The following is a 15160-nucleotide window of genomic DNA, read 5'->3' as shown; positions in this document are numbered from 1 at the left end:
ACTGGAAGTTTTTCACAATTTTTGAGTTTCGAGCTAATATAACCACTAAAAGATGTAGGACCAGTCGTTTCACCATCCAAAGTTTGAAACAAGTGCCTAAACGATAATTCATTTAGGTGCAAAAGGCATACTCCCCACTGCAGTGGTCTTTTAATTTTCTCTTCGATTTTGCAAATTACCCCAGTTTTCCAGCCGGTGTTTGTGACAGTACCATCACATCCAATCACATCAAGCTCATCCAGCGAAAAATTTTGCTCATGTAAATAGTCCAAGACAGCACTGGCAATGTCCTTTGAAGTTCCAGTAGTTGGTGATACATGGCCAACATAAATTGAGCCAGGTTCCTGAATGATAGAGTAGTGTTCCTCTTTTACAGTTCTTCTAAACACTTTTGATTCAGCTTGTCAATCTTCAATGTGTTATCCTTTCGCCCATCAAAATATAGCCCTTGAATTACGTTCGGCTCATTTTTTATTCTATCTTGGAGATTCGATCTGAATGATTGTTTTTCCCTTCTAACCTTGTTCTTATCTATTATGAGGGAATCGTCCTCTTTAGTTGCAAGACCTAGGTCATGAAGTACACTAGAGGCAATAGCAGCTGTTGCTCTGTCCGAAACCCCAAATCGGTCACTTGCCAATACGGTATTTTTTAATTGTATACGCATTTGCCACTGCTGTTTAGTAGAACTCAGAATAGGAATGTAGTCGTCATCAGAATCATCAGACTTTTCTTTTTCCATTAAGATTTTGTCTGGATCTATGTTTGACTCCGTCAAATTCTTAGAGCATGAACGCTGGGAATATGAAACTGGTGGAATGTTAGACGACACAACCCGATTTTTTATTTCCTTACGTTGCAGTCTTTTGATTATTTTTTTCGACTCCTTCTTGTCTACATTTCCAATTTTTCCTTGTCTAAGATATCTTTGGAAATACATAAACTTAAGTTCAAGCACGGGAATCTTTTTGTCTTTTTCACATTTACATGAAATTGACAAAGGGCACTCACAGATCTCAGGGACTTTTTTGCAGTTGCATGAGTATGTTATTTTACATTTACATGCAGATACATCAAATAGTGATAAAGCCTTTTGCCTGAACTCCTCAACTTTTTGTTTGTACTTCTCTTTTTCCTTGTCACGCTTAAAGGACTTCATTAGATTACGGTAGCTATCATGGTATGAGTTTATTAACTGAACGATTCTGTAAGGCGTCACTGTTGGTATTGATGCTTTGTCAAAGACTGCTTTTACTTTTGGAGCAACAATATTTGATATCTGAGAGAAACTAACAGGCTTGTTACTTTCTAATGCTAGTACATACTGTTCATGGAAACAGCTCCTAATAACATCCTGGTAATTTGGAAGCTTACTCACAGGCAATTCCCTTGGACAGCCAAACAATGGACAATCAAAGTCACTCCGAGTCACTTTCTTTGCAACGGCCATCACGCACAATAAACTTAACTCAAAAAATTATAAACATAATTTACAAGATCAACTCACAGCAGCTAAACGTCAGTCCAGAATCGTACACAGATGGAAACTGCCGAGTGACAGGCCGTCTCAACGTCTCCCCGCGAAGTGCATTGTGGGTGTGTGGAGAGTATGGGTGGGGGAGCCCGGCAAGGCCGCCGGGTCATCGCCCGAACTCGCAGCTGTCATCCCGCACTTGACTCAAAAATGTGTCATTGTAATGACTATTGCGCTACCTCAGATTAATACAATTAAACTTCTGCAATTACTTATTGTATTTTCAAGGCTCTGTTCTAACGTAATATCACTATAGCAGTCCAATATGCAGGTATTTAGATGCTTGAATTACATTTACAAAAACTTATAATTTGAGTGAAATTTTGAAATTTCAAGTGTAATGCGCTAGCTAGAGGTTAGGTATAGATTTTTTTTCTTTGTTGCATTTTGATAACCCATCATAGAGACAAGTTTTTTTCGGTATAGCATTAAGAAAAAAAAATATTTTTTTTTTCAGCCCACCCTACTGTCTACTGCATCTGACAGAACTTGTAGTGACGTATCAAGGTCAACACAAGGTGGTCGATAGACTCCAAGGAGAAAAACGCTCTTCTTCCTGTTTATGTGTATTTTTATTGCTGTTATTTCACATACCATTTCCAAGCTGTATCCTTCTATCTCTAGACTTTCGGTTTTGTTGGTTATATTGTTATACTTGTAAATAACAACCCCTCCTTAATTTATCATGGTGTATTGCATTACTTTTTAGTCCATGTTCTGTAAGAATTACAAAGTCCGGGGTTAGTGCTTTGTAGAAGGTGTTCAAGTCTTTCAATTTTGTTTGTCATCCTGTCCATGTTTTGGTGAAAGAAGGTAAGTTGATTTGTATTTTTACTTATTGATTTTATTTGAACTTGCTGTCTTCTTTGTAGGTTAGCCTGTTTGCTGGTTGCATCGAGTTTACAAAGATTATGGTTTTGAATTTTTGTTTGAATTTGCTTGTTTTTCTTGGGTAAAGGTCTAAAAATTTCTTGTTTTGGTGTGTTTGGCCATCCCTCTTTTGTTTTGGTGGTGAATAGTCAATTGGGAAATGGACCTGTGCTTGTGTTATTATGTAATGACTATTATTGTGCGTAGGGGTGAGTGGTGGAGAAGGTTGGCTGGGTGGATTTATGTAGAGATCTTGTGGGTTGGTCTTGTGACGGTTTGAACGGTCTTGTGAAGGTTTTTGTGCCGGGGTTTGGCTGGCTCCCCCAGTATGCTTCATGAGAAAGTCATCCAAAGTTTCCTGGTCGTTTCATATCCTTGCTGTCGTAGGTGGAAGCCTCTCTTTTTGAGTCAGTTTTTTAGAAGGAGTTTGGCTGTTTCTCCTGGTCATATCCATGTTCAGTTTTTTAGAAGGAGTTTGGCTGTTTCTCCTGGTCATATCCGGGTTCAGTTTTTTAGAAGGAGTTTGGCTGTTTCTCCTGGTCATATCCGTGTTCAGTTTTTTAGAAGGAGTTTGGCTGTTTCTCCTGGTCATATCCGTGTTCAGTTTTTTAGAAGGAGTTTGGCTGTTTCTCCTGGTCATATCCGGGTTCAGTTTTTTGAAAGGAGTTTGGCTGTCTCTCCTTGTAGTTTCATGTGTCAAGATGTCAGCATCACATTTCTGTTCTACACCATCTACCTGTAAGTCTATTTCTACATTGGCAGGTTCTTCAAGCCGAGCTTTGTTTTTGGCAACTTGGAGAGATACACTGAAATGGTTCCTTTCCTTCCCAATTGGTTTTTTGCTCTTGCTTAGGTTGTGGTTTTTAGAACGAGGAAAAATCTCTTTAGTGGGTGTACTTTGTGTGACTGCTGATGGTGTAGCAGGGTTTGTTAGTTCACCTTGTTTGTGCAGTTCTTTTTGCAAAGTTTCCACAGAGCGTTCTAGTTGGTCTTGTCGAGTTTTCAGCTGAGCCAGCTCAGTAATTAAAGAGGCGCAGTAGTTGGGAACATACAAATCGGAGTGATTTGTTTGTGTTTCTGAAGTGCCAGTAGGTTTTTGTGTCCGAGGTAAGTCTGTTTTGTCATCTTGGTTTAGTTTCAGCTTGTTTATCATTCCACCTAATTGCTTAATCTCCTTTGCTGAGTCGAGTAATAGTTTTTCTGTTATTGTGTATTTAGGGTTGTTGGTTGATGATCAACTCAATTGGAAAGATATATTTTCCCTAAAGAGATATTTTTTCATGTTTTTGAGAAAGTTTTATTTCTTAAGACCATTATGCCCTGATAGAGTGCTGATCCAAATATACCACGCTTTTGTCCATTTTAAGTTTAGTTATGGAATTGTTTTTTGGGGTAGTACATACTTTAGTTATATTATGACTTTTTTTACCAAAAGGGAAGTAATATCATCACTTCCAGGGGATTTTCCTGATGTCAAGTTTGATATTAAATTATTAATTTCTTTTTCAGCTACAGGGGATAAAAATATTGAATTTCCAATGGGTTTACTTTTGAAAAGGTTGTGAAAAATTTTGACATCAATTGGAACATTTTGTGAGGAATATGACGATACCAGGGGGAAGTCAGAAAAAAACTTATTAAATTCTTCAGCGACTTCCTTTGGATCCGATACTTCTGTGTTGTCAATTATTAATTTTACTTCATCAGGCCCCTTTTTCTTTCGGCCACTAAGTTTGTTTGTAATATCCCATTGCACTTTGCTATTATTTTTATTTGTTTCAAATATTGAATTATAGTAGCTGTATTTTGCATCTTTAATCCATTTTGCAATATTGTTTTTAAATGTAATATATCTATTTTTAATAACCATATTGTCAGGTTGTTGTCTAACTCTTCTCCACATCTTATTTCGATTGCTAATAGCATAACACAGTCCAATAGTTATCCATGGCTTAAGTTTTATGATCTTGTGACTTTCTGATTTTTCTGATTTCTTTTTGGACTTGCTTATGTTACATATAAGGGTATCTATAAATATATCAAAAGCTTCATTTACACCGGTGGCAGAATATACAAGATCCCATGTCTAACTATTTAACGTATCTTGTAAAATATCGTAATCAATGATAAACTTAACACAATTTTTAGTAGTCCCTAAATCGATATCAATAGCGACTCCCACACTACGATGATCAGTTATATTAGAGTCAATAACAAACGATTGGAGTTTGAATGATTTGTTATTTCTATATAAAATATGATCAATGCAAGTTGAGCTGAGATCGGTTACTCGAGTATCAGCATCAATCAAGTTGTCAAAGCCTACCCGACTAATAACCTCAAAATCGGTATCAACTTCATTATTATTGATTTTAGTATTCTTTTATTATTTGGACTCATCTGGCAGACGTTCACACGTTTTGGAAATTCTTAAGCATTTATATTTACTCGTCGTTTTTTATGTGACCAGAGATGATGCTAACTACCATTTGTCATTTGTTGGTGGCGAGGGGGGGTTGTTGTTCGCTTATAACGGGTGACTGCTGGGAACCGGACGAATTTGCAACAGCTGTTACATTGTTGCTACACGTGCTAGGGAGATTGAGGTTATGTCATTGTTTTGAGTGAGCTTTACCATTTTAGTCACGATGGATCAGTAGTCAGTTCAGCATCGTGTTTTTGCATATGACACATTTATTAAAAATGGCAAATCCGTTATCAAAACACAGCGTATCTTCCGACGCCACTTTAATATTGCGCGAAATGACACGGTTCCAAGCCGGAATACATTGCTAAGATGAGTGCACAAGTTCAGAACAACAGGAACAGTATCAAAGAAAAAGCCACCCGGTCCAGCAAGAACAGTGAGAACACCAGACAACATCGCCACAGTGAGAACTGCTTTGATGAGGAGCCCAGGTCGCTCTGCACGAAGACATGCACAAGAGCTACGCATGAAGGGCGATTCTGTCAGAATAATTTTAAAATCAGATTTGAAATTTCATCCCTACAAAATACAGGTGGTACAGCAACTGAAAGAGAGGGACTATGGACAAAGAGAAGATTTCGCAGTACGTATGCAGGTGTTGTTTACTGATAATCCTGATGTAATGATGTTAATGAGCGACGAAGCTCACTTCCACTTAAACGGTTCAGTGAACAAACAAAACTTACGATATTGGGCTCCTGAAAATCCATGTAACTTTCATGAAAAATCACTCCACTCTCCAAAAGTAACGGTTTGGTGGGCTGTAGGCCACTTTAGGATAATTGGTCCGTATTTTTTTTAGGAAAATGGAGTCACATGGACAGTGCACACTATGCACGCTATGCGCTGCACGCTATGTTCACATGTTGGAAACATATCTCAAGCGACAACTTCGGAGGCGAGGAATAAACGTGAAAAATGTTTACTTCCAACAATATGGGGCCACAGCACATACTGCCACTGCATCCATGCGAGTTGTGAAGAAGATGTTCCCTGGCAAGTTAATTTCACGTTTTGGTGACGTGCCGTGGCCGCCGAGGTCACCAGATTTGTCGCCCTGTGACTATTTCTTATGGGCAGGGCATAAAATAACATGTTAACTGGGCGACACAAATGTCGCCCAGTGACTACGGGTGATGCCAGCATATTTTTTTTTAAATAATTCACATTTTAAATGTATTTGAATTAAAAATATAGCCTAACATTATCTAAATATTTTAGTATTGAGTATTGAGCTATGATTTTGGCCCAAGAGGTTGTGAAGGGAGCCACAACCTCAAACCTACAAAGTTCTAGAATACGTAATTAAATGAGATTAAATGGACTATTTGCAAGCAAATTTAATTGAAAAATTCATTAAAAGATACGTAGAAATGTGTAATTTTCACTTAAATTTATGCAAAAATTTCCAGGGGGGCCTAGGACCCCCTTTTTTGATGGGGGGTATTCCAGACCCCCGGTAAGTCCGGCACCACTGTCGCCCAGTGGAAATCCCTTAAAATATGCTCTGCTTATGGGGGTATTTGAAAGCTCGTGTCTATGTTCACAAATCACGAACATTATTGCACCTAAAAGATGCAATCACCGAAGAGGTGAATTTGAATGGACAAGGACATGTTGATGAGAGTGCGTAATGATTTTCTCCAGAGGTTGGAAACCTGTTTCCAGGTTAACGGCCATCACATGCATGATTAGTGCAGTAAAAATAAGAGAAAAATTCCATAAACCTAAAAAAAATTAGCACAACCGGGGAATTTGGTACAGATGTTGGGTGTTGGGTGTCCTTTTGAACATACAAAAGTCCCCTAAAATTGAAGCTGTGCTACGGCCGCCATATTGGAAAATGGCGGCATATTTCAGTATTTTTCGCTATAGTGACTTTATTGTTAGAGATACAGGAAAAAGATAAATATACAAAATGTAGGTCATCTAAAAATACACATTTTATGTATTTACCATCTTTCTCTAAACCCAACGGTTTTTGAGTTATTTGTTATTAAGTATATTTAGTTTTTTTCAGTTTATCAAAAATAGGTGAAACACGTGGAAATTGACCGTTGCTTTCAAGGATTGTGATAATTAATCCCATTTAGTTAAATAGTGTGATACTATAAAATCTTAAAATTTAAGCTTATTTTATAAGTAAAACAACTCTGCCACAGCAAACCTTCAGACTCAGCAAATTTCCATTTGATTGGATGTTTTATTAATTGTATTTAAATAAAATTAGATTCAACAGGTACCTAGGTTTGCTGCTATAGGTAGGTTATTATAGTGTGTTTTTTTTAGTAAAATATCAATAACTTAGTATAAAATAATTAATTTTCCAAGTTTGATCATAATAAATCTATAAACAAACAAACTGCAACAGTTAACTAATTAATAATAATAGCATGTTAGCTTAAGATTTACAATTTACAAATTTAAATATACAAATTTTTGTTGTGTTTACTAAAAAGATGGCGATTATTCGTCACGATTTTTATACTAACCGAAGGGGTTTTCAAAAGGAGATGAAGCAAGTAATTTAAGTACTGTAATATTAACTCGTACCAAGTATCGGAAATATTGTATGCAGTGAGGAAATCAACCATATTTTGTAAACTACGCAATAGTCATATTAATATTTTATACTCATTTTTACCCATTTAATAAATTAACATTTTAATATTTTGATGGCTTACCACTTACCACTATCACTCTGATATCAACTAAGTGGGATGAATAATTGTCGTAAACCTTGAAAGTAACCGTCGATTGCGATGGGTTTCACCGATTTTTGATAAATAAAACAAACTATACTATACCATACTTAATTAGTCACCAACATGAACTAGACACGAAAAACACCCTTCCAAATTTACAATGGGATGTCAAGTATAGTTAGTTAGTGTGGTGGTGCCATCAAAATACTAAAATGTTAACTATTAAATGGGTAAAAAATGAAGATAAAATATTAATATGACTATTGCGTACTTTACAAAATATGGTAGATTACCTTACTGCATACAATATTTTCGGTGCTTGGTACGAATTAATATCACATAAATAACAGGCTCCATCTCCTTTTGAAAACCCATTTGGTTAATATTCTAATCGTGACGAATAATCGCCACCTTTTTAGTAAACACAACCAAAATTTGTATATTCAAATTTGTTTATTGTAAATTTAAAACTCCCATGCTATTCTTATGAATTAGTTAACTGTTGCAGTTTGCTTGTTTATAGATATATTTTGATCAAACTTGGAAAATTAGTTATTTTATTGTAAGGTATTGATATTTTACTTAAAAAAAACACACTATAATAACCTACCTGTAGCAGCAAACCTAGGTACCTGTTGAACCTAATTTTATTTATATACATTTTTTAATAAAACATCCAATCAAATGGAAATTTGCTGAGTCTGCAGGTTTGCTGTGGCGTAGTTGTTTTACTCATAAAATAAGCTTAAATTTTGAGATTTTATAGTATCATACTATTTAACTAAATAGAATACATCATCATAATCCTTGATAGTAACGGTCAATTTCCATGTGTTTCACCTATTTTTGATAAATAGAAAAAACTAAATATACTTAATAACAAATAACTCAAAAACCGTTGGGTTTAGAGAAAGATGATAAATACAAAAAATGTGTATTTTTAGATGACCTACATTTTGTATATTTAGCTTTTTCCTGTATCTTTAATAATAAAGTCACTATAGCGAAAAATACTGAAATATGCCGCCATTTTCCAATATGGCGGCCGTAGCACAGCTTCAATTTTAGGGGACTTTTAGTATGTTCAAAAGGAAGGTACACCCAACATCTGTACCAAATTCCCCGGTTGTGCTAATTTTTTTTGGGTCAAAACATATTTTTTTTTACTGTACTAGATATCATCTTTAAGAAATAAACCCAAACTAGGATAAAAGGTTCCATAAAACATATGTTTTTTGAAATGGTATGTTTTCACCAAAATATGTTCAACAATTAAATAATTTTACTATATAAAATAAGGTTGTACTATTCATTTAAAAAACGTCCGGTTCCCGGCAGTCACCCTGTATTACATTAGCCAAACCAAAGACGCTTACAAAGACAAAGTTTTGTCTTTAGAACTGGCCCTGCTCAGAACAGATGCAACATGACAAACTTAGACTAGTTTTATTTGTTTTAGCATTTAAGAAGGAACAAATTTTAAGTATAATAATTGATTAAACTTTCCCAATCGTAACACCACCACCACCTCATTTAATTGATGGCGTCACGTCAGTCTTTTCTCTTGAGGGAACACCATTACCGAACGATACGGAGTAGAGCCATGAGCCTTGGCGGTGAAGTGGATAGCGTACTTGGTTAGTAAACTTATGGTAGCCGGTTCGAATCCCACTGGAGCCGTTAACTTTTTGTCAAAAGATTAAGCTTAGAATACTTTTTAACTGTACATCTTTTGTTATAATTTAAGGCCTTTATAATTTTATTTTATGAACAGAATTATTTTCCAATTAGTAAACCATCATTAGATTTTTTCATTATCAACAAGTTTGGTTAATTTGGTTAGGCTAAGACAGTTTAATTTTATAATAAAAAAATTATTAAATTGAATTTGAGGCATTTATAATTTTATCTTTAAAACAGAACTATTTTTTCAATCAGTAAACCTTCATTCAATTTTTTCATTATCAGCAAATTTGGTTAGGTTATGACAGTTTAATTTTATAATTAAAAAAATATAAAACTGAATTTAAGGCATTTATTATTTTATTTTATTAACAGAACTATTTTGTTGGTTAGTAAGCCTTCATTCGACTTTTTAATTATCAGCAAGTTTGGTTAGGTCATGACAGTTTAAACAAATATAATTTAAATTTAACCTACAATTTGCCGCGAACAGTTCGGCTATGCTCGTAATAATTCAGAAGTATTCAGCACGGCGCGGTGGTGGGGGGTGTTCCTGTCGGTAACGTCAGCTTTACAATTGCAATCATGTAGTTTAAAACTTGAAGAAAACTAAGTTTTTATTAGTGGGATATATTTTGTTGAATTCAGCTATTGATGAAAATGTTTGCAGTGCTTCATTATAAGATGAAAAAGTACAAGTGAATTGTATTTTTTTGTATTTAATACTAACAATTTAAACATTGTTTATCAGATCAACCAGGCAATGTCAATAAAGACAGAGACAGAGTGGTACAGACAAGGTAGGAGCAGAGTGAATGCTGTAGGAGAAGGTTATACCATGGGAGCCTTATATTGGCAGCTCAATGATGTGTGGCAGGCACCTTCCTGGTCATCTATCGGTAAGTTATCACACTGTCAGATTAACTAGTCTATGTAAATAAAGACAGGGACAGAGTGGTACACACAAGGTTGGAGCAGAGTGAATGCTGTAGGAGAAGATTACACCATATGGGAGCCTTATATTGGCAGCTAAAAGATGAGTGGTAGGCACCTCCCTGGTCATCTATTGATAAGTTATCACATTGTCAGCATTAAAGACAGGGACAGAGTGGTACACACAAGGTAGGAGCAGAGTGGATCCTGTAGGAGAAGGTTACATCATGGGAACCTTATATTGGCAGCTCAATGATGTGAGGCAGGCACCTTTCTGGTCATCTATTGGTAAGTTATCACATTGTCAGATCATCTAGGCTATTAAAGACAGGGACAGAGTGGTACACACAAGGTAGGAGCAGAGTGAAAGCTGTAGGAGAAGGTTACACCATGCAAACCTTATATTAGCAGCTCAATGATGTGTGGCAGGCACCTTCCTGGTCATCTATTGGTAAGTTATCACATTGTCAGATCAACTAGGCTATTAAAGACAGAAACCGAGTGGTACACACAAGGTAGGAGCAGAATGAATGCTGTAGGAGAAGGTTACACCATGCGAACCCTATATTGGCAGCTCAATGATGTGTAGCAGGCACCTTCCTGGTCATCTATTGGTATGTTATCACATTGTCAGATCAACTAAGCTATGTCAATAAAGACAGGGACAGAGTGGTACGGACAAGGTAGGAGCAAAGTGAATGCCGTAGGAAAAGGTTACACCATGGGAGCCTTATATTGTCAGCTCAATGATGTGTGGCAGGCACCTTCTTGGTCATCTATTGGTATGTTATCACATTGTCAGATCAACTAGGCTATGTCAATAAAGACAGGGACAGAGTGGTACACACAAGGTAGGAGCAGAGTGAATGCTGTGGAAGAAGGTTACACCATAGGAGCCTTATATTGGCAGCTCATTGATGTGTGGCAGGCACCTTCCTGGTCATCTATTGGTAAGCTATCATATTGCCAAATCAACTAGGCTATGTCAATAAAGACAGATCAGAGTGGTACAGACAAGGTAGGAGCAGAGTGAATGCTGTAGGAGAAGGTTACACCATGGTAACCTAATATTGGCAGCTCAATGATGTGTAGCAGGCACCTTCCTAGTCATCTATTGGTAAGTTATCACGTTGTCAAATAACTAGGCTATGTCAATAAAGACAGAGAAAGAGTGGTACAGACAAGGTAGGAGGAGATTGGATCCTGTAGGAGAAGGTTACACCATTGGAACCTTGTATTGGCAGCTCAATGATGTGTGGCAGGCACCTTTCTGGTCAGCTATTGGTAAGTTATCACATTGTCAGATCAACTAGGCTATTAAAGACAGGGACAGAGTGGTACAAACAAGGTAGGAGCAGAGTGAATGCTGTAGGAGAAGGTTACACCATGGGAGCCTTATATTGGCAGCTCAATGATGTGTGGCAGGCACCTTCCTGGTCATCTATTGGTAAGTTAACACATTGTCAGATCATCTAGGCTATTAAAGACAGGGACAGAGTGGTACACACAAGGTAGGAGCAGAGTGAATGCTGTAGGAGAAGGTTACACCATGGGAGCCTTATATTGGCAGCTCAATGATGTGTGGCAGGCACCTTCCTGGTCATCTATTGGTAAGTTAACACATTGTCAGATCATCTAGGCTATTAAAGACAGGGACAGAGTGGTACAAACAAGGTAGGAGCAGAGTGAATACTGCAGGAGAAGGTTACACCATGGGAGCCTTATATTATCAGCTCAATGATTTGTGGCAGGCACTTTTCTGGTCATCTATTGGTAAGTTATCACATTGTCCGATCAACTAGGCTATTAAAGTCAGGGACAGAGTGGTACACACAAGGTAGGAGCAGAGTGAATGCTGTAGGAGAATGTTACACCACGGGAGCCTTATATGAGCAGCCCAATGATGTGTGGCATGCGCCTTCCTGGTCATCTATTGGTAAGTTATCACATTGTCAGATCAACTAGGCTATGTCCATAAAAACAGGGACAGAGTGGTACAGACAAGGTATGAGCAGAGTGAATGCTGTAGGAGAAGGTAACACCATGGGAACCTTATATTGGCAGCTCAATGATGTGTGGCAGGCACCTTCCTGGTCAGTGGTCATCTATTGGTAAGTTATCACATTGTAAGATTAACTAGGCTATGTCAATAAAGACAGAGAAAGAGTGGTACAGACAAGGTAGGAGCAGAGTGAATGCTGTAGGCGAAGGTTACACCATGGAAACCTTATATTGGCAGCTCAATGATGTGTGTCAGGCACCTTCCTGTTCATCTATTGGTAAGCTATCACATAGTCAGATCAACTAGGCTAATGTCAATAAAAACAGGGACAGAGTGGTACAGACAAGGTAGGAGCAGAGTGAATGCAGTAGGAGAAGGTTACACCATTGGAGCCTTATATTGGCAGCTCAATGATGTGTGGCAGGCACCAGTTGCTTTGAAAGTTCCCATGTTATCCTTATGAAGAACATAATTGTACATTTTGATCAGCTGTATAATTTAATTGCTGTTATTTATTTTTCAATTCAATGAGACACATTGAGTACATTTATTTACTATTTATTATACTGTGAGTTTGTGTAAACAAAACCCCCAAGATGGATTGTGTTAGTATGGTTATTGGTTGTATCTTAAATTTGTGATGCCAACAATTTAATTTTGAATAGAGAAAAAACCTCCACTATGTTTTTTGGCCTGAGGGATCTTACCAAGGAGGAGGGGGGCATTTCAGCCAAGTTCCTTGGTGTCTGGCTGGATCCTACTCTTTCTTGGTTGGATCACTCATCGGAATTATGCATGAGATTGGCTTGTGACATTTTTGCTCTAAGAAGACTCTGTGGTGTCGTCTCGCAAAATGTAGTTAGAACAGCTTACTTTGGTTTATTTCATGCTAAGATTACTTATGGTTTGATTGTCTGGGGCAGTGCCTCAGCATCAAAAGATGTTTTTATCCTACAAAAACGTGCCGTTCGAATCATTGCAGGAGTTCATTATAAAACTCACTGTAAACCATGGTTTGTTCATTTAAAAATTTTAACTCTTTATTCTGCCTTTATTCTTCAAAACTTGCTATTCATTAAAGATCAACCAGATTTGGTGCATAATAATGACGTGCACTCTTACAACACTAGAATAAGAAATGACTTACAATTGCCTTATGTTAGATTAAGTAAATCAATGAAAAAGCCATCTGTATTAGCCATAAGGTTATTTAATAAGCTACCCCTTGCTATTAGGGACATGGACATTATTAAATTTAAAACTGTTGTAATCAGGTTCTTACTTGCAAATGCATTTTATTCAATTGATGAATATTTGACAAAAAAATTGACTTGCAATGATTTTGTGTAAGATGGGTGAGCCCTTTGTTCAATTTATTATTGTATAGATTATATATTGTAACCTGACATATCCAATGTATTCAAAAGAATATCTAATGGAAATAAAGATCTTATCTTATCTTATCTTATCTGTGTATTTATCGTTGTTTTGTGTCGCTATGACGGATTGTGTTAGCATGATTTTAACTTAAATTTGTGCATTTATCGTTATTTTGTTTAGCTGTAAATTGTTTATTTGTTGTTTTTTTCTTTTAAATGCCTCCGACACGACGACAACGAAACATAGACAGGAGGCGTAATCGTGATAACGACCGCAGCTACAGAACAGTGGCGCGTAATAGGCTTAAACTCATCACAGCTATAGTATATTTGATGATTTCATGTATTCAATATTTGTAAAACAGCGCGTTTCTTGTAGGAAACCACATTTGTATGATTAAAATGTAAATGTGTGTTAGTGTGTGTGTACATCACACCATATCACGCCACGTCTGTGACGTCATATAAGGTGATTTTTAATAAATTCCCATTGGCTGCCACAACCACGCTATACCCTTGTATCTAACCACTACGTCAGTCTGTCCTAGTCCAGCAACCGTTACACCTCTATCCCGGTCCGTGCAGCCCGTGGTATTAACTAATTATGTAGTTTTTATTTTCAGTAGTCCTGTCTCCTGTCAAGTTAAGACGTTGTCACAGTGGCGAAGTCACACTGGCGACGAGGAAGTTACAGTGATAACGATGGTGTTATTAAGAACGTAATTATTCGTGTGTGCTGTGTAATTATTGTTCGACCGTATTTTTAAATTTTAATAAGTATTAGGGTTAATGTCCGATATCGACAACCCAGTGTTAATTTTATCTCGTGTCTTCTTTGAACAAGATACAATGTCTGGAATCATCGGCGGAATCGGAGACTTTGATGGGAGTGAAGAATCTTGGACCTCGTACGTTGAAAGGTTTGAGTTATTTGTCGAGTGTAACGGGATTAGTGATGCCAAAAAAGTGAGTACTTTATTGACAGTAGTCGGGAAGAATATAGATTGTAAAAGTACAATCTGTTACGCGATTTGTGCATGCCCGATAAACCTAACGCGAAATCTTTTGAAGATATAGTGAAGTTAATTCAGGATCATTTACATCCTAAACCATCATTCATCGCGGAACGATACAAGTTTAGTAAACACATGACAGCACATGACCCTGTACAATCTCAACTATTAGGTTACAAATGCGCCCTAACACCACCCCAAAACAACTTTTCATTCTCAATTGGCCCTCTATAAATGACCTGTGTTGCCTGTACAGCGAGGCATTTTGAGAAGGTGAAAACTGGCCGGAATGCTTTAGGTTTATCAATAACGAAGATAAACATGGTCTGAGTTACACACCGGTAATCTTTGAGTTGACTCTTTTAAACTCATTGTAAATATGACTGTTATTCGTTTTGAAATAACTCCTGTAATACTTTGCAATTGCTCGAATTCGACACTATAATACTTGTTTTAATGTCTTGTTGTTTTTGTTTGTCATACTTGTTTTAATAATGGTCTTTATTAAAAAACTATATCAGGCATAATTTATTACCACTCCATGACGTAATTT

At 36.8% G+C, this 15160-nt stretch overlaps 1 protein-coding gene across 6 annotated transcripts in view; it reads left to right on the top strand.

Moving 5' to 3' along the window:
- Positions 1-15160, top strand: part of LOC128983669 (beta-mannosidase) — a 254706-nt gene that overhangs the window by 217198 nt on the left and 22348 nt on the right. For all 6 annotated transcript variants that reach the window (XM_054403053.1, XM_054403052.1, XM_054403051.1 and 3 more), the window contains one exon: positions 10032-10179. In XM_054403053.1, the coding sequence (XP_054259028.1) occupies positions 10032-10179 (148 nt within the window). The remainder of the gene's footprint in view (positions 1-10031; positions 10180-15160) is intronic.

The sequence above is a fragment of the Macrosteles quadrilineatus genome, unplaced genomic scaffold (assembly GCF_028750875.1).
Source record: "Macrosteles quadrilineatus isolate MER2022 unplaced genomic scaffold, UCM_ALF_1.0 Scaffold_1__1_contigs__length_201487025, whole genome shotgun sequence".
NCBI lineage: Eukaryota > Metazoa > Arthropoda > Insecta > Hemiptera > Cicadellidae > Macrosteles > Macrosteles quadrilineatus.
This window is presented reverse-complemented; position numbering and strand designations above follow the sequence as displayed.